The sequence below is a fragment of the Pagrus pagrus genome (genome assembly GCF_965226575.1).
Source record: "Pagrus pagrus genome assembly, chromosome: 10".
Taxonomy (NCBI): domain Eukaryota; kingdom Metazoa; phylum Chordata; class Actinopteri; order Spariformes; family Sparidae; genus Pagrus; species Pagrus pagrus.
In genome coordinates, this window is record NC_140194.1 from 15680837 (window position 1) to 15701410 (window position 20574).

The window sequence follows — 20574 nt, forward strand, 5'->3', positions numbered from 1 at the left end:
CCCTTGAAACCCAAGCTCCTATACACCTTCAGTTTTTCCTATTTTATTTCATTGGCAACTTGAGAGCTTGTGAAAGCACATTTCAGTTTGATTTCCCCCGAAGAGGCATTTGTTCATTGACATTTGCATTCCCTGTAAATGTACATATTGTTTGTTCATATTTTCATGTAGGTTGGGGCTCGTTTGCAAGCATTTTACTGCCAGTACTGCCACAAATGTATCAATATTAATTATCCAATCATGTAAAATAAATAAAATTAAAATGCACTTAAAGGGGCCGTTTTTCAAAACGAGTACGTTTACTTGATACTTCAAGTACATTTTGCAGATAATACTTCAATACATCACCACTAAAAGATTACAGCTTTTCTGTACATCCTGTGTCAAAATGATTTTTCTAATATAGGATGACAAGGAAATTAGGTTAAAAAAATTATATTCTCATCAACAAAGCTGGTTTCAAAGAGTGAATTATCTTGACTGTCCACTAGAGGGCACTGTCACACTACAAGCATGTATACAAGCACAGGCTCAGTGTCTCTTTCTGTCTGTTTTTCTGTGTCTCTCTCTTCTTGTCATGTCAGAGATGCTTTATAAAAAGCGCCTCAGGTAATGTGCTCTCACTGAGTGCTCACAGTACAGGCTGTACCTTTATTTATTTTTAAAGCTGCTCACTGCTTCTACTTCCGCATTGAGGGTGGAGACTGTCGGTGGGATAGTCCAGCTGTGTTACGTTTGGGGAAGTTGCTCAATATCGGAAAAACACATTTTACAGAACTGTGAGCAAAGTGTCTGTTTGCTGCAGTTTCTTCCTACATGGGGGGAAGGATAATACACATTCATGACGGCGCTGTAATGTCGGTATAAATACCCTTAGGTCAGGTTGTGCCAGGTAGTCCTCGGAGGATGAATAATTCAGTAACTTCCGCTACTTACATCCGCAACCTCAGCTACAGTTTACTTCGCAAGGTGTCCGATTTTCTGGACCCTCAAGACAGGTGGAGGGATGTCATGGTGTCGATACGGAAGCCGAATGGGGACTACAGGTACTCTCAACATCATGTGAGGTAGGTGTTCGCACTGTAGCAGGTGATATGGCAAGATGGTGGGAGGCTACAGTACTTACAACAGTATCTGTCTGTGTGTTTGTGTGTTTTATAGGAGATTTGAAGGTCTGGTTGCTCAGGGTAAAAGTCCCACAGTGGAGCTGCTTCGTGACTGGGGGACCACCAACAGTACAGTGGGTGAACTGGTGGACATTTTGAAGAGTCGCAGGCTGCTGGCTGCTGCTTGTGTCCTCCTACCTGGTGTGTTTATTTCCCCATGGTAATCAAAGACTATAAAAGAGGTCACAACACCTGCATCATCTACATCAAAACAGTTCTCCATTGTTTCTTTCATTTTGGTCACAATATTTGAGCATCAGAAATAGCTCAGACATGTACTCAGACTTTGTTAATTAGTTTTATTACATTTGTTTGTCAGGGTTATGTACAACAAACATGAATCTCACACAGAGAAAAGAGAAGCTTTGTTCCACATTTAACTACATACAGGTAGCTACACACAACCATGTCATAATATGGGCCACACTGCAGCCTCAAGGATAAGTTCACCCCAAAATTAAAATTCATTATCTACTTGCCCTCATGCCGCTGGAAAGTCGGGTGAAGTGTCTTACTCCACAAAACATTTCTGGAGCTTCACAGCAAAACAATGTTGCAGCATTCTCCTAAACACCTGAAGTAGATGGGGACAACTGCTTGAGGACAAGAGGATCATGACTTAATTGGCAATTTTGGGTGAACACGTATTAGTATTAACTGTAATTTTTTTTAAAACTTTATCATGGCAAAAAACAGTGAAAAACATACCAGGTACCGAACAGAAAACAGACTTGTGGTGATGGTGACATACAATAATACCACATAGAAATTAAGACCTTGTAACATTTTATAAACTAGAGCAGACCGGGTAAAATGTAGACCGATGTCTAGATAATCTGAAAACATTTCATAGTCTTCCACAAAAAAGTAATCACAACCATCTTTGAGGATGGAAGACCATGCTCAGTGCACCATATCTACAAGATAACATATTTTGATGTCTTTTCTTTTGTCCAGTCACACTGGAGGAGACCGTCTCAGCAGAGCCACAGCAGGCCTCTCCAGCAGTCGAACCATACAGTGCAGCTCCAACCAGACAACTGGCGGAGACACAGACACCACCAGGCAGCTCTGAACAGACACAGATTCTACAGGAGAGCAGTGAACTAGGTCACACAGGTGGTTGTGCCGTTTTTCCCTTCAAATCGAGTTCATGCACATTTCACGTTGACTTTTATGAGTTATGTTCATCGTTTATGATGATCTGTACATGAGAAGAAGTTGTGAAACATTAACAAACTGTCATTATCAATTTAAAACCTCGCCTTCAGTTTTGATAACATTATTCTTGGGTAGTTTAATCTGTAACATTGCATCATATTTGATAAGCCACTAATGTTTTGTATGTAGAGAAGTAAAAAAGTACATTTTCCCGATTTTTAGTTTAGAAAATGTACTTTGCTACCTAGCTTTTACTATCAACTGGGCCTTAACCACAAGCACTAATATCACACATATCTGTTCGACCCTCATTAGGTTGTCCCAGTTTCTTCTACAATGAGCTGATGAAGATTACAGGAAACTTCGATGACCGTCCCGTGTCAGACGGCGGCAGCAGACTCGGAGAGGGAGGCTTCGGCACTGTATACAAAGGTCTCCTGAACGACAAACCTGTCGCAGTGAAAAAACTCACTCCAGTAAGTGGAAATATTGACAAGCCAGTCTCATGCTGTTGGAGATCTTGTAAATCACTTGAGTTATTCTCTCCCTCAGATGGATGACATCTCCCCAGACGAGCTGCAAGTTCAGTTCAACCAAGAGATCCAAACTCTGAAAGTGTATGTTTCATCTTCTCTCTCTATCCTTGTTAAGCCAGGTTGCTTTTGGGCTTTCGTCTCACAGCCACCTCATAACTTTTTACATTTTATTAGCTAGAGCAAACAAGCTGCTTTCTGAAGCAGGTGTCTTATACAAAGTAATAAAACTTCAGAGAGTGAAATAATTTAAAGTGCCTTTGGACAAACAGCCTGTTGTCAGGTGGGCAAATCCAAATCCTGGCTTCATTGGTGCATAGGCATGAGAGTGGTATCAATCTTCTCAGCAAGAAAGTGAATAAGTGTAATTTTCCAAATGTTGAAGAAAATGTCTTTAAGCCCAATACAGGTTAACATAATGTTATATATATTTGCAAATCCAGGTGGTTTGATGAGGCTCTTTGTTCCACAGGTTGAAACATGAGAACTTGGTTGACATGGTTGGATTCTCCTGTGATGGACAGCACCCATGTTTGGTGTATCCCTTAATGGTTAATGGTTCTCTGCTGGACCGACTAGCTTGTTTGGTAAGCACCATCTGCAATACAGACTCTGCTATCTAGTACATCTGCATTTTAGTCATGTATTTGTGTGCTTTTTGTCCTTTTTAGCAGGGATGTCCCCCACTGTCCTGGCGACAGAGATGCTTGATAGCTGAAGGTACAGCGAGAGGCTTGGAGTATCTGCACAGCAACCATCATGTCCACAGAGATGTTAAAAGGTATGAAGTGAAGTCTTTACTCATTATCAGTGCCCTTGATCTTTTCTACGAGGAATGGTTTAACGTTCTGGGAAATAGGCTCAGTTAGCGTCTCGCTAGAGTTTGATCAATAGATGGAGACCCCTCTCAGACCACATTTGGCAGATCAGATAACTATCGGATCCCAAAGAAGCCAAGAGGAAATGTATCCAAGAAGCTTTCAAGATGGGTTAAAATCAGATTGCTAAATTCGCCTCTCAGATCTGTTGGTTAAATATGAAGATATTGTCAGAGGCTAGTTAGCATAAAGACTGAAAACAGGCTCAGTGTTTGTCATTTTTGATTTTACAGATCTGCTTTTGGATAGATTATACAAACAAGATATAATGTGTTACTTTGTGGGAATTTTAGCTAAGCTGACCGTCTCCTGGCTATAACATTGAGCCACGCTAGTCGTTTCCCTCTGTTTACAGTCTATGCGCTAAGCTAAGCTAAGCTAACCATCTCCTGGCTGTAGCTTCTTATTTACCAGACAGATATGAGAGCGGTATCAGTCTTCTCATTTAACTCTGAGCAAAAAAGTGAACAAGTGTGTTTCCCTTAAATGTCGAACTCTTTTCTTTGACACGAGCCGAAAGATCTGAGATCAGTGCTCATTATCTTTGTTTTCTTTTGTCTTGTTAGTGCAAATATCCTGTTAGATGAAACATTTGTGGCAAAGGTCTCAGACTTTGGGCTGACGAGAGCATCGTCCAAGCGGACATCGACAACCATGATGACGGAGATGATTGTGGGCACCCGTGCATACATGGCACCTGAGGCGCTGAGAGGAGAGATCACACCGAAATCTGATGTCTTCAGCTTTGGGGTGGTAGGCTTTCTGCAGACACACAGGCGCCCGGATACAAGCTCTCACACGCAAATTCGGGATATTATGTCATGATAGGAGAAATTGCAACGGTAATGTGAAATATAGAACACAACTCAGCAGTTCACTCGTTCCCTCAAACTACTTACGCAAACAAAACTGCAAGACCTAAACATTATGGTGTACATTTCATCCCATTTGTGAAAACAGAGCTCCGTGTTGTGTATCATCTGTCATTATTTCCTACTAAAGGTTCTGAGTCAGTGTAGGGGCACAGCTGTCTGTGTCAGTAGCCATAAATGTCAAACATATTATCCATTGTATGACATTGGTTGGATGATTTATGAGATCAGCGCTGTATAAACCTGCCTGACCTTCCATAAAGTGCAGTATATAGACGTTATATGTCTTAATAGGACAGCTGTGGAAACACTGCGGTGTCTGTGAACCTGCCTGGCACATGGCGGGGTAATAAAGGTTTTCTGTCGTCCAGAGCCATGTGATTAACCCCATCTCTCTGCCATCTACAGGTGTTGTTGGAAATATTGTCTGGACTCCCGCCAGCCGATGAAAACCGTGAGCCACAGCTCTTGGTAAGCCGCACAAAAGAGGCTTTCACTGCGTATCTATCAGGCTACAGTTTACGATTACAGCTTATTAGAGACTTTGCATTTAATTAGTGAGGGCACATTATCAGTTAGCAGTCATTATAGCGTAATTGAAAGGATTTGAGCCCGTTTTATCTGTTGAAATCAAGTTTCTCCACCATGAGAAAAGCAATAATACCGACTTTAGAAACTAATGTGATTTTCCGCCACCCCCACTCTCCCAGATGGAGGTATGGTATGATATAGATGATGAAGACGAGGACCTGACTCTTGAGGACTTCCTGGACAAAAAGATGGGAGACTGGGAGCTGAGCCAGGTGGAGAGTATCTACTCTTTGGCCTGTAGCTGTCTCCACGAGAGGAAAAACAGACGGCCATTCATCAAACAGGTACAGGGAGGACAGACAGATGTATAGTTTAAGCTACTGTGTTGGCGTCTGCACTACTTTCTGTATGTCACCTAATAAAACCGACAATGTCTCAGTCGCTCAACCTCTAAGCCCATAAAATTAAACTGAAGACGTAAATCTTTAAAAAAGAAACAGACATAAAATGCTCAGTCATTTCTTAAAAGAGCTGGGTACTATAGTATTTTGCTCAGGGACCTGTGCCTGCACCCAGAGGGAAGTACAGTGAGGTGGCGATTGAGTGGGTGTTGTAAAGTCCAGTGCTGTTGTATTTGCAATGCGTGAGATGGCCTTACAATTGAGCTCTGAGAGGTTGGTTGAGGGGAGACCTGTTATCTTGGCAGCAGTGTTGGCTATACGTGTCAGTTTGACCTGGTTAAAAAAAGCAAACGCGACCATCAGCGAGAAGATTGGCTATTTCTATATACTGTAGATATTCTGATAAAAATGAAAAGACGGCGCTCTGTATTCTGGTGGTACAACACTAAGACAAAGTTAATTTTGTTTCGTCATTGTCACATTACAGATATGAATCTTACATAGCCAGAAAAAGATGCATTACGTCATCTCCGTGCATCCTGCAAACGGCTGTTTAAAAAAGACAGAAGTAGCAAAGACATGTTGCGTCTCTCTCACTCACTGGCCGTGGACGAGGCTGTGAAAGTTAAACAGTGAAGAAAGATAACTAAATAAATAAAGGGACTTGCTGCAACCTTGATAAGTTTATGAATATACTTGTTTCATGTGCATAAAGCGATAAAACATCTTGTATTTGTACTTACAGGTATTAATATCTGTCTCAACAGGTCGTGTTGGAGATTAAAGGAGTGGTCAAGTGCATTACACTGGACTTGGAGGCGCAGCAGTGAATCCCTGAGAAGACTTCTAAGCCCGCTCCAGTCACACACTGACAATATACCTGTACTTCCTTCTCAACTGTCGAGAGTAATGAATGTTGCTCGAATGTGACTGACAAAGTATTATTTGCAAAATTCTCTATATCTGTAATAAGGAACTGCAAATATTTTAAATCTTTTTTTAAATGTTTACTATATTTTTGTATGTATGTAGCAGAGTTTTTACTTTTGTATTTGTTACACAAACACTGCAGTATGCAGTAATGGCATCAGGCTGTTGTGTCACGTGTGATGGCTTAATATCCTGAAAGTGGTGAACTGTTTTCGCCAACCTTGTTCCGATCATGTATTCACTGAGAAGACAGTTAAAGGAATAAAATGAGGGAAAGAGAAAATGTATGATTTAAATATTTTTTATTTTTCTCCTTTAAAAGAAAGATTTGTAAGAAAACAAATAAGACCAAACATAATTTTTTTTTTTTCTTCCATAATGACACGGTATGAATGTAAAGGGATTTTCCCTTCAAACATGAGGTGAGCTTAGTAGTTTGCCTAATGTTAATCAGTAGATCAGTGGATGTGGCAACATGTTGATCAAGGTATTCAGAGTATTCCCTTTCCTATCTGGTTGCTTGGCTTCCCTCTTGTGTGGGAACCAGCAAAGTTTGAGTAGCTTCCTCTCAGTGAAATATGAGATGTATTGACGTAATATTTCTGGAAGCCCCTTGTCCTTTCCACTGTGATCCTCACTGACACTGACAGTCACCAGACCAGACTTAATCATAGAGCATCACACAGCTACAATATGTACATTTACAGCACTTGCATAGAAAAATAAGTTTCTCAGCAGATGATTTTCATGTAAACCACAGTTATATCAAAAAAGAAGTCAATTTTCCAATATAAAATGCACTGTTAAAATGAATCAATCAACACAAATGGGATCATTATATATTTTCTGCTTTGGAGCACCTTGTGCAAACAGTAGGAGACAAATGTTCAACACATTAGAGACAAAAACATTAATTGACACAGACTTAAGGAATGCAAGTTAGCTTGTGAACTAAAAATGGGGGAATTTCAACATATTGGCGCAAGTTCACATTAGTCGCACTAACATTTTTAAAGTCTCAAAAGCTGGCAACAACGTAAAAACCTCAAGCTCGACTTCGTTTGGGCCTCTTTGAATCATTGTAAAGTCATCTTGGTGACTGCACTAACGTACATAAATTTGCTTCCATTTGGCAAGCTACAAATGGAAACTCTGAAGTGTGTCATTGCTCAGTTGTCCTTGGCGTGCATAGTTGTGTCTCTGGTGAACTTTGTGGGAATTTGTTGTTGTCTTATTCTTTTAAACAAGCGTGTCAAATATGAATCCCCCCCCCCCATCAAAGGAATGTTCCATTGTGGAACGTGCTCGAGGTGGAGGTGGTGGCCGGGTGCTGAGGTCTGATTAATCTTCCTCCTCTCTCCCTACGGGTGGTCGAGTGATGCGGCGGCCGCCCTTCGTGCCGGCGGGGCCCTTGGGCTTGGCGAAGGCCTGCTTGTGTGCATACTGCTTGGGATGCACCTCTTCGTACATGAAGTCACTGGTCAGTTCATCCCCATTGTCGATCTCCAACTGGGAAACGGACCAAGAAACATGAGCAGATGGACAGCAGAATGCACTTCTGCACACACAAAAACATTTCTTTAAAAGGCCCTGAAAACCAATTTCGCAAACGGCTTCAAAACACTGTCTGTCTTGTGTCGTTCGGACTGCTTTGGATTAAATAATTGTTTCGTCCATAAAACGAGGGGGGGGAGGAAGTGCAATAAATTCCTATTATAATCACCACACGGCTAAGGAAATGTAATAAAATTGCCTTTAGTTCTATAATCGGTTCAATATGCAAACATAATCAGGGTACTGTCATTGATGATAAAGATAAGCAACACATCATCACATTGAGATGCTGGAACAAGTGATTGTTCTGGCATTTTTTGCTTAATAATAAACAATCGATCCTTAAATAGTTGCAGACTAATCTTCTGTCCAACTGACGAATTGTTGCAGCTTGAGATCAAACCGCACATTCCTCGTCCTCTTGAGAAACGATACTTAATGATGTGTTGTTGTCGCTTATTTTGTCATTTTATAATATTCAATCTTTTTGAGAATACACTAGATTTAAAAAGTTTGGGATTTTATACAGATCGTTTATTACCTTTTTCTCAATCTCAATCCGGAGATTGTTTTCCACCATGTCGACAAGAGGATTTTTGCAGCTGGAATACAGCATCCTCTCTCGGATGCTACAGCTGTACCCCGGCATAGAATAAATGAAGACTGCGAAGAGAAAGAAAGACAATGTGAGGAGCAGACACAAAGTGCAATTCAGAGCAACAAAAAAACAAACGGCAATGGACGTGTCAGCTGGTCATGATTCTATTCACCTGTGGACTCCAAGTAGTCGCCTTCGTGGGAATGTTTGTAGAGGAAGAAGTGGTAACGTGCAGAATCTTTAGGGATTCTCATTGGCAGGTCCTTCAACTCTGTCGGCTCAGTGCTGCACACGCGAATCAGCTCCTGTTCGAAGTCGACTTGCTGTAGGCGGAGAGGATAAAAAAGTTACTCTCAAGGTTGGTGTTGTGCTTTTGTGACTGGAAAGTCCCTGCTTTGAGTTTCACACCAATTGAAAACACTTGGGTGGGGAAAGTGAAAACAAAACCACGTCCCTTCCCTCTCAGGTATAAAGCGTCAGTGGATAAATAGAATGAAACATACTGCTTTCCCAAAAAGGTTTAAGGATAACAAACAAAAAGGGAACTGAGACAAAGCAGCGACAGTGCCACAATTATTCCTTTGTACTTTGCGCTGATCTGATCTTGTGACATAAGCCCATTGAATTTCAATGAGAAGAACAAAGGCTTTTTGGGGCAAAATGAGTAACTCATTGTGTTGGTCTGTAAACAACTCCTGACAACAAACATCTGTATCCCTCCAATCAATGTATATTGAAGACAGACAACTGATTTTCTTATTCAAACGATTGATCAAGCAAAGGTCACCGACTCACTGGTGATTAGCTCTTGAGGACTCACCAGTTGCACGTAGTTGAGTTTTTTATCCCTGTAACGTTCAAGTGCTGCAACAGCGTCTTTGTGAAGAGGGAAGGCCACTCCCTGCAGAGTCTGCTGCTTGGTGTCCACACTGATGTCCGTCTGCACCTGAATGCACCACAGACACAAATGCACATACCACCATGGTCACTATGGCAGAAGGTTGTCATAATGCCAGAATTATAAAACTAAGATACAATACTAGTAAAAAAAACAACAAAAAAACGATACCGCTGGGAAAAGAAAAAAAAAAGGGCTGTGGCACACAAAACAGGATAATTGTTTTTCTTTTCTTCATTAATTTGCACACAATGCTAGTGCAGGGAAGTCACTGAACACAAATTCTGCCTGTAGATGTTATAGCTTTGGTACTTTCTATATATCGAATAAATAATTAAGAGATCAGATCGTTTTAAACGAGGTATTGAAATTGGTATTGAGTGCCGAGACTGCAATTCATACGAGTGCATTAAAAAAGACCGTTCTTTAACTAAAATGGCCCTGGAGAAGGTTTCTATCCCTATTTGTTACCATAATAAAGCGGGTGAAAAAAGACTAACCAAAATGAAAACAGATTTAAATGCGTTAGATCTGGATTGATATTTGGATCAGCATCAGCAGTAGATACCAGCTGTCTGATTTTTTTCTTCAAGATTGATGCATTATTCACTGAGAAATAAATTTAAAAAAAAAAGTCAGAAATTCTCGCAAGAGAAAAACTTCCTGGATACGTCCCTTTTCCCAGATTCACATTAAAAGTTAACGGGGTTGATTCTGAGCAAGTTTTCTGGAAATCTGTTCAACAGTTTTCATGTAATTCTGCTGACAAACTAATGAAACGGACACAAAAACATAGCCTACTTGCTGGAGGTAATAACAGACATATGTACGCAGGAAGTTAGCCTGAAATTAATATGGGTTGATCAGAAGTTACTATTTTCATTATTTATTAGAAAACTATTCACAAAAAAGCCTCAGATTGGCTTCAGATCAATGTTTTTGTTTGTTTTTTAATCACAGCACACACTGCTACTGCCACATTTTACTCGGATGATACACATTTAAAGAACATTATCTGTACCGGATACTTGTTTCAGCTGAGTACTTGCTCAACCCCACAAATGACCCAATACTGAACTTGTCGTATGCTGCAGTTTCTAACATTTTCTTCACTTCACGGTGTTCACAAGAATGTATCATCTGGACATCGACTGACACACACACATCCAGATACCACATGACCACATCATGTTGACATGCTGATGACATTATGTCATCATGCCAACTCGTGCAACTTATGGGCAGAACAGATTTCACTCTTAAATGTATCTGTGGTCTTTAAACTCAATCACACGAGGGGGAAAAAAAATCAATGTTGTGTCAGGTTTCCACTGATGGATTCAGTGTCATAATGCCTTTCTGATCAGAGAATAATCACTCTTCAATTTGGACATCAGAATGTAAAAAGGTTTACAAGTGCAACAAGCGGCTTGAGTTCTGGATCACGATGATTACAAATGAGGTGCTTGTATCTGAAGTGACAAGGCGCCGCCATGAAATCACACAGAAAACTGGAAACGCTGGGGGGATTACACTGATGGATTGCATCTATTTTTAGAGCTCTGTTCCCACAAAATGAAATGCTGTGCAAACATGATTGAGCCTCCGATGTAGCTACCTCGCATACCAAAAAGGATTGCGGGTCTTTTATCCATCTGCTTAGTAAAAGGCAGGCAGTCTCCAAGGCACAGAAATGATAAATATTTCAAAGCCTCTTTTTCATCTAGGCGGTACAGATTAATGGTATATTATCTTCCTTCAACAGCTGGCCGAGTGGGACGAGCACAAACCTCACTTCCCATTTGCTCTGCTGCCTTTAATTGACCGTACTTTGGAGAAGGACTGCACTCCTCAAAGCACGTCCATATATGGTAAGGAAGTGAGTTCTTGTTTATGTGGCAGACCGTGAGAGCAGCAATTAGAATAGGCTGTTTCTCAAAAAACACTTCATTAGGTTTAATTGATAGGAGAGGTCTTCCTAAATCTGGAAAGTGAGACTTAGAATGCTGCCATTTGTTTTTTAACTTTCTGTCTGGTGCAGTCTATTTGACACAGGCCTGAAGCCCTTCACATTAGCAGTGTAAACACTGCAGGCGTCATCAGCAGCATGCAGTGGGTATCATGTTACAGCATTTCTTCTTTTTAAGCACTGCAAACAACAAAGGCAAAGCACAATGATCCAGCTCACCTGTTCTCCATGCAGAATCACTGCAATCATGCAGCGCGGTCACATTTGCATGAAGCTCTCTCAGCATGGAAATAAGTTTCAGAGCTTCTTCTTTTTAACTACTGTGTTGCACAGGCCAAATGAGGTTTATGAATGTAAACGTGATTTTGTGCAGAGCTATGGGTGTGAGCCGCATAAGCCTAATAGATTCATCTCTGCCAACATCCTGCTGTTCTAATGCATCAGCGTCTTTGCGCTGTGTTGATACTGCCGGGCAAGCATATGCACACTTGCACTGCTGCTGACCTTGTGCTGTTTGGAAGGATGCATCACTGGCCCTCATTGATACTCCAGCACTGTTTCTGGTGGGATTTACATCTCGCACTCAGGGGATGTGATAAGGTGGACTGCTGCTGTGAGCTGAGGTAAGCTATTTTTCCCCTCACTGAGGCCAAAAGTGTAAGTGTGACATCGTGTCATCCATTTTCAGAACTGAAACAGACAACAAACCTAATTCACACCCTCTTCAGAGGAGACTCAGGCCACACAGCTTGTCACAACGTGGTGGTGGCTGTGTATGCGAGCGTGTGAACTGGATTGTTTCAAATGACGATGGTCAAGAAATCCCCCTGCATGACTTGTCTGTGTTTGTGTGTCTGTGTTTGTGTGTCTGTACCTCATTTAGTTTTATCTGCCTCAGTTCCTCCTCTGCAGCAGTGAGGGGCAGGGGAGCAGCCTGCGAGGTCAGAAACTTCCTGTATCCACAGAGATTCAAATCCTCCTGCGGGCCAACACATTAGCACAATCACACATCAGAGATCACCAATGTATCTTTGTTTCTATCAGCTGCCGTAAACAGTCTGACACGTGTGGTTCTACCTAAAGTTGAGTGCATAAAAGAGCTTTTAACATCACTTAAAGTGGCGTTGTTGTCAGACTCACCTTTGTGGTTGCGAATATCTCATCCTTGATGTGCCCGCCTCCGAACTCTTTCTTCAGTGTGGCTCTGGTAGCAGCATATAACATTTTTTGTCGTACCTGTTGAGAATATGTATTATTATTATGTATTAAAGATGACCTCTGAAACAAGTGCATGTTTTTAGACCAGCACAACCAATCCAGTAAAGGCACTAGGCAGCAGCATGTACCTGTTGCGAAATGCCTTTGCAATTTCCAGACAAGCCTAAACACGAAGGCCTGCGCTTTGAGCTAGCAGGCAGGAATGTTAAACTCAGTTATGTCTTTCAGAAAGCGAATTTGATCTCAGCTCTACTGTGCAGTTAGAGTGCTACAAATATCCTGCATGGCACTTTATTTTATGCACTGGCCTCTCCTTGCAACATTCCTCTTTCCACTGCTACAGAAACAACATTTGCATGCGTATTTGTCACGGCTATTTTGATACACAGTGACTCTATGCCAGCAAGTGGTTCATCAAGATTCAGGGGAGTCGAGTGACTATGACTTAAATGGCATTGTATGACTTAAAACACTGAAATGCAAAACACACATTAGCATACCAGGGAAACAGGACAGCCATGAGCCAATATCACCTTAAAGCACTTAGAGGGTGAATTCTGAGTCAGAAATTGAAGGTTTAGGCTAAGCGCCATGTTATTTGGAAAGCACCATCACGTACCCATATTTAGAGAGGTTTGTTTGGAAATAATGAATGCAGTCTTGCCCACGTTTAACCCAAGCAAGCATGCAAAGAGTCGCTGCCTTGATGTGGTGACCCCACCCATCTTTTAGTCAAAGCAGAGGAGGACAAATCATATGGAAAGTCATTCATTAAAGCCAGACTTGGCTCGGTTTTCTTACAGTGGAGCGGTCCGGTGACCAGGCCAGGAAGAGCCACTCGTAGCCCTGGTTGTTGGTGGAATCCAGCCGGTACAGAATGTAGCTGGGCACATCATCCTCGAGGAGGGGCAGCACTAAGGAATCATACTCCTGGTCCCACTTCTTTGACGCCTTCTTGGTGGTGCCCAGAGTCAGCTGCTCTGGAAAGCAGATGTGTGCCACAAAACTGTCAGCGGCGCTTAGATTTGTCAGCCATGTTGACATTCTAACGTCGGCCTTAGCAAAAGTCTGGGTAGAGGTTTAAACAGACACTGCTTACCATCCTCAATGACAATCTTTAAGACTCGATATTGGTCTCCGCTCCTGGCACTGGCAAAGACATCCTTCACATCATTACCCGCTGAGAAAAGACAGAGAGGGGGTCAGTCTCCTACTGTTTTAAACAGACAGATGCTTGACAACAACACACTCTTGCCAACACGGCCATTTGGAGACTTGTGCTGTTAGTTTCCATCGAGATGCTTTGTGGATCTTATAAACATGTGAAAAACAACCAGATGTAAGACGTTATTAAAAGAACACACAATTATCTTCTCATTTAGCTGTTGTTGACATGTAGCCCAGTGTCAAGTATTTCTTATATTTTGCCTTTGAGATCAGGAAACTCTTTGGTTTTATAACTGGGCATTAGGATAGCCAGATGGTTGCTGGGTTTCACTCAGGATTACTTCAGTAGTGCTGATGTGAACGAAGGCCGACCACCTTTGACCCCAGACGCTGGCACAACAAAACAGCCCTTCGATTTGCTTGCAAAGCATTCTCTGAAAGGTTTTTGGCTCCAATAACTCGGCAGTTTTCCTTTCCAGCAACACTGATTTCGAGAAATAATGCAGGGAGGTACACAGACAGGAAGGTATATGGTTGGATTTGACATGTTTTTGTTGTGCATTAAAGCGCTGGGATTCAATTAGACTTTTCTCTACAGGTATACTTCAATCTGCCATGGACAGGTATGTATAAATGGTGTATTTGCCTCTGCAAAGTCTGCTGGAGAATAACCTGAATGATATTGAGGAGAGAAACACTTATAAGCACAATGCAACTGATCATAAATATATACAAAAATACAAATATAAGATAACTTATATTAAAACCAGTGATGAACGCCTGCATGGTGTTAGTAGACACATTCACAGAGGCTACACCTCGCTGTCTACTAGTATCTCAAAACAGTCTGTTAACAATCCTGCCATATAAACAGCACGTCACGCCCTACTAAAGTCCATTTCTATAATGACACAGTGCAGGTTATACCAGTGCTAGTCACATATTTATGGGAACACCGGCCAGTCTACCAGGCCAGCAGTTTGTTTAAATGAAGGCGTCGCCCATCCATTCAGAAAGCTCAACTAACGTTTCAGGTTTTTCAGATTTATGCCGAGAAGCTAAAAGCACAAAGGGTTATTGTGCTATTTTGAAACAACACACAGCAGTCGTGATCTGGCCGGCTTATAAACAGGCTAAATGCTAAGGGATTATGGTTCCTAGTCCTAAAAGTGCCCAAACAGGGCACCGCTGCTGATCTCACACATCACCGTAGCTCAAAGCTAGCTAGGAGTGGCTAGCTAACTTGACGCTAGCTTCTCCTTGCAATGAATTGTTGGAGGCACTCAGAGCGCATCCGGTGATCACACACTCGCACAGCATAACACAGAACGACAGAGACGCTGAAAGGAGAGGAAAGCATCTACCTTGAATGCCCGTTTGATGTGACATTGTGCCTTTCGTCGGATAAAGGGCTGATGCTGCTGATCAGGCGAAACCAGGGCAGAGAAGCAGGAAGTGGACTACACCGACAGGACACGCCCCTCGTCTGTCGTCATCAACATCAAAAATCACATGACGTTCTAACAGCTTTTCTTTTCCTTTTTTTCCCCTTTTTTTTCTTTAAATTATTTTTTAAATAACAACTATTATCAACAGTCAAGCGTAACTGAAGTGATAAAAATAGAAAATATATATATAATAAAATTAAGCAATGATGGAGGAAGTGTTCCTGTCCAAATGCGTAGTAAAAGTAGCAATGCCACAGTGTAAAAAATGTTTTACCTCCATCGCAAGCAAAACAGTACAGGAGTATTATCAGCAACATTTACTCAAGTATAAAAATCAAATAATCAAATAATTAAAAGTACGCATTATGCAGCAGAATGGCCCATGTGAGAATTATTTTATCACGTATTATATTATTGGATTGCTATGCATTAGCTGCATTTTTATTTTAATGTTGATGAATCTTGGTTGGGTAGTGGCCCCTAGTAAAGAAGGGGCACATTTTAAATAACTCACAAACTCCTGTGTGGTTTGATCTCTAACAATGCATTATATTTTACAAGCTCATAATGTGTTTTGTTTGTCTGATTCTGCAAAGTACCTAACTAGCTGTCACAAACATGTCAGTATTTGTCTATTTGGAGTAGAAGTAGGCCTATAAATTAAAATTCCCAAGTAAAGTAGAAGTATCCAAATCTTGAGTAAAAATAGATTGTTATATTCTACTGCTGAAATATACTGCCTCTGCTACTACTACTACTACTACTACCCATGCTATGCTACCCTATGACAACAACGATAATTTTAACAACAACAACAACAACAACAACAACAACAACAATAATAATAATAACAATAATAATAATAATAATAATACCAGTTTTGGGACTCTGTCTGTAGACTATATCTGCCTTTATGATATACAGCAGTATACCCAAGTTACTGGACTATTTTTTTATACAGCCTACGTTCCCTCTCACTTATTGTTTATTCCTCCTCTCTGATTTAGGTCTCTGATCTGTGATAACGGGGGAGATTTCCGCCTCTCATGGCAGCTGATCTCATTTGGCGTGAAATCCTGTAACATCTGGAAGCCACCGGGCTTCCTGTCTCTGCTCTCTGTCCCTCCCACTCTCCGTTATATAAATAAATAAATGAAATGAATAGATTTTACAGCGGCAGAATTATCCTGTCACCAGAGGGAATCTCAGCTGTGTCACAGCAGACACAGCCAGGATCAGGCCGGAAACAAGGTCAGCCGCTTTTCAAAATAAGGGTGCACGACTTTAAAATAGAACTAATGCAAGCCAATGATACAGCTAAAACTGGTTTTAAGCATTACACAGCACATTGCATAGTTGAAATTCTCTAACACAAACAACAATCTATTAATGATATAAACTTAAAATACCTCTTAGTTATCTAGTAAGCTGTGTGTTTTGATTAGGTCACAGCCAAATATAATAAAATAATGAAGTCAAAGAAGTATTTCAAGATAAATTTGAAGAAATGTTAGGGAGGAAAAACATTCTCATTTATTAGGCATTTAGTATTATATGTGCATATTTAAATGTGTATACAGTGTGTATTTAATATATGTAGTTAGTTATTTTGTTTTCAAAAGAGCCATTATTATCTTCATCATCACCATCAATCATGTTATTGATATTATTATTATTATTATTATTATTATTATTATTATTATTATCATGACCATCATTATTATTATTATCATTATTATTATTATTATTATTATTATTATTATTATTATTTATTATTATTATCATCATGACCACCAATATTATTATCATTATTATTGTCGTTGTTGTTGTTGTTGTTGTTGTTGTCGTCATCTATTATACCAGATTACTCCACCAGTTTACATATTTTGGATCTTTTGCTGACTAAACCCACCGTGTTTCGCGTCCATCGCGTTTTATTTTGAAAGGTGTGTGCGGAAGTCACACGTGTGTACCGGCTGTGGCTTGACGCTGGTGTATCAACGTGTTTGGCTACATTGCGTTGCACTGATGCTATGCGTGCTGTGTGGACCCAGCCTTCTCCATCCCTTGTACAGCAGCAGCAGCAGCAGCAGCACCGGCCCATCAACAGCCCACAAACTGCACCGTCTGGCGGGATCCCGCTGACGAAGCACCGCCCGGCTGAGCTAGCCCGCCCGGCGCATGGACGCTCCAGCACAATGGCAGAGGATTTGGGGGTGCCTCTGTTGTATACCAACAACAGGTCGCATGGATAATTCCTCCCCAATCCTCCCGTATCATCTCGCGTTTGGGATGATTAGAGCGCCGCTGTCGGCTTGATGTGGCAGGAGAGCCGTGCGGGAGAGGGGCTTCTCGTCCTGGCTGACGACTGAGAGGAAACACGGCGTGGAGCAGGTGCGTTGATGATGCTGATCTACCGCACAAATAATAATACCGAGGTGCAGGCAGGGAGGAAGGTTAGGACTTGCACGAATCTCGGGCTGTCCCAGATCTGACTGGCTGCATCGACATTTAAGTTGTGTAATCAGATAATTCCAGTCAAGCTTGTTGTGGTATCTCGGGAGATATGTGGGGTTAGTGATGTGACATTTGGCGTCATCATGTTGTGACATTAGAGGGGATGTGTGTGCTCTTCACACGGCAGTCCATTCATACAGTGGCACTAATAGTGGGGACATTCCTGTGTGTTTCCTGTTGCACTTAGAGACTCTTAATGTGGTCTGCAGAAATGTGATTTTTATGGTTTAGAGGATGCAGGATGATAATGATAATATGGCAGATCTTGCAAATTCAGCTGTGGTCTTCATCACATTTCCATATATTGTTTAAATCACAGCCCACTTCCTGAATATCCCACACAGATGAGCCCCTTCTGAAGTATTTGCAGTGCTCTCCTCCTGTCCTGTGTCCTCTGGGGTGCCTCTCCATGCGTGGCTCTCCTGTCATGAGGCTTTTAATTCTGCATTTGACCGGAACAATGAAGCGATTCCACCTCCAATAATGAAGCCACAAGCTTAGCAACACCCAAGGTGGCACATAGTGACAAGACAAACATGATGCGGCTGAAATTTAATAGCCACATGGGTTGTTCCACTGTGGCAGCTCTATTCCTGAAGTCGTTACATCATCCCAAATTCCCCACTGTGGGGGGGTATTTCAGGAAACGGTGTCAAAGCAGGCGGCTGCTGGCTGGGAAAGTTCAGTCCAGCAAAAGTCAGACCAGTCACAAGGGGCGACGGCGAAGGAGGGGGTGGGCTCAGACTGTGGGAGTGCATGGGTGAGCGAAGATAGACGGGTTTAAAAATACAAAACGTGGGGGATGTCGGGAAGTTACTCAAGCGGCTCTTTGGCAGGTGTTCCAGAGCAAAGCATCATCCTAATGCTGCCACCGGTTTGTGAGAGGAGCACATTTCAGACAGGCTGAGAGGATAAGCCTCTCGAAAGCCAGCGCTTTTACGGCTAAGCGTTTCAAGATTCTGCCTCACCCAGGTACGGCTCTTAACACCTCAACTTGTTTAACTCACTGATAGAGCTTAAAGTTCAGTCTCTTTTATTAAAGAACAGCTTCTAGTTCAACCTGTCGTCGTGCAGCTGTTTGGTTTTTTTTGGCGCTGTGTTGACATCACTAACCAGGCAGATCAAAGACCTCTCTGTCAGTTTTTGTGGGATAATCTTGGCATTGATGAAAAAGCCTGTCTTTGCTCTCAGAAATATCCATGTAGGTGTATTATTGGCACTGCGGCTGAATCATCAGCGTTGTCTGAATTCTGCATAATCTGTACACAATCTGTACCAAACCTCAGTTATTTTCCTAACACTAATCTCAGTCTGAGGGATGTTTTCACTCTAATCTGCCCTGTTGATTTGAGTGTAATGTAATCTGACTGAAAGAAGCCCTCTCTCTCTCTCTCTCTCTCTCTCTCTCTCTGACTCCCAGGTGTAGTGTGGCTGGGGGGCTCAGCAGGATGGAAATAGATGCCCGTTTTCGCTACTATTTCCAGCACCCGTGGTCGCGTCTCATCGTGGCCTACCTCGTCACCTTCTTCAACTTCCTCATCTTCGCCGAGGACCCCGTCTCTCACAGTCAGACGGAGGCCCACATGATCGTGGTGGGCAACTGCTTCTCCTTCCTGTTCAACAAGTACCCCGGGCTCGGATGGAACATCCTGAAAGTAGTGTGCTGGATACTGGCCATAATCACGGGCATGTTAGCCGGGAAGTTTATATTCCACCGCCAGCTCTTCGGTAAGTCATGCGCACAATGATGCAGTGGAATGTGCAGAGTAGTGGATCTGCTGAGGGAGGGAAACCTTCCTCCTGAGTTGTTTATGTTCTGGCTTTTCATCAGTTAAAAGCACCTTAGACATTTGTCACGTCTCAGCAATCAGCTCTCACTGTTGTATTTATGCTCCTGCATCCATCTTTTCTTTTCTGCCTTCTCACTTATCATCAGATCTGGGTACAGGAACAGTATTTCTAAATCCTTACTGTTTTTCATTTTATTCTGGTTCAAGTAGGGCTAAAACCAATGATTATTTTAATTATGAGTCTCATTTACTTTATTTTATTGTGGTTAAACCATTAGTCTATGAAGTGTCTGAACTATTGCAAAATGCCCGTCATAATTTTTCATCTATTTGCTTGTTTTTGCTGAAAATATTCAGTCACATAATAAAACCAGGAACTGGGAAAAGTTGGGTGTTTTTGCTAAAAATGACTCAAAATATGCTTTAAAATGACTTAAATTGATTAACAAACTCATCGCTTCAGCTCTTGGTAGTAGATCGGTGAGGCTACTGCAACAAAAACAGGAAAAGTTACTCATCAATACTGTACATTGTACATTTATGTGATCAGTTGCAGTTGAATAGATGTATTATACATATCAGTGCGTTATGCATGTTTGAAAACGAAAAGGGTGTGAGACACCTTGGCATACAGCAGAAATCTGACTTTGTTTTACAGCCTCTTAATATACTGTGTGTACCTGATCGTTGGTTCTCAACCTTTTTGGCTCGCAGTCTCATCTAAAGATGCACGACCCACTGACACCCACTCTGCTCACTTAGAGAAGAAACAAACCTTTTGTGTTGTTTCTTTTTTAAGTGAACAGGAGAACCACAGATATGATCTTTGTGTCCCATGCCCTCTACTCATCAAAACCTGCCTTCATTACCCACAATGCAAGTTCACTGTTGGCAATTAGGTTGGGTGTCTTATGCTAGTAACGTCTAATTGAGCCTCTAACTG

The 20574-nt window shown here is 41.7% G+C and overlaps 3 protein-coding genes across 5 annotated transcripts in view; 2 read left to right on the plus strand and 1 right to left on the minus strand.

Moving 5' to 3' along the window:
- The first annotated feature begins 587 nt into the window (after positions 1-587).
- On the plus strand, positions 588-6565 carry irak4 (interleukin-1 receptor-associated kinase 4). 2 transcript variants are annotated; one of them, XM_084363267.1, is made up of 11 exons: positions 588-1067; positions 1162-1307; positions 2124-2288; positions 2643-2803; positions 2880-2944; positions 3333-3447; positions 3532-3641; positions 4305-4491; positions 5019-5081; positions 5321-5485; positions 6310-6565. In XM_084363267.1, exons 1-11 carry the CDS (start codon positions 907-909, stop codon positions 6370-6372), a joined length of 1401 nt encoding a protein of 466 aa, XP_084219393.1. In that variant the 5' UTR covers positions 588-906; the 3' UTR covers positions 6373-6565. The 2 variants fall into 2 exon arrangements, with proteins under 2 accessions (XP_084219393.1, XP_084219394.1); XM_084363268.1 differs by having other exon boundaries at positions 589-1067; positions 2124-2285.
- A 192-nt stretch (positions 6566-6757) lies between these two features.
- twf1a (twinfilin actin-binding protein 1a) lies at positions 6758-15362 on the minus strand. Its single transcript, XM_084363269.1, has 9 exons — positions 15241-15362; positions 13809-13889; positions 13511-13689; positions 12632-12727; positions 12366-12470; positions 9445-9570; positions 8797-8947; positions 8568-8689; positions 6758-7981 (listed from the first exon to the last, which is right to left on the minus strand). Exons 1-9 carry the CDS (start codon positions 15263-15265, stop codon positions 7814-7816), a joined length of 1053 nt encoding a protein of 350 aa, XP_084219395.1. The 5' UTR covers positions 15266-15362; the 3' UTR covers positions 6758-7813.
- A 1897-nt stretch (positions 15363-17259) lies between these two features.
- The window catches only part of tmem117 (transmembrane protein 117), a 47058-nt gene continuing 43743 nt past the window's right edge, over positions 17260-20574 (plus strand). Inside the window, exons 1-2 of one of the 2 annotated variants that reach the window (XM_084363265.1) lie at positions 17260-17718; positions 19262-19569. In XM_084363265.1, coding sequence (XP_084219391.1) covers positions 19290-19569 — 280 coding nt within the window. In that variant the 5' untranslated portion in view covers positions 17260-17718; positions 19262-19289. Of the gene's footprint in view, positions 17719-18662; positions 18814-19261; positions 19570-20574 lie in introns of those variants that run through there. The other variant, XM_084363266.1, reaches the window with a different exon arrangement.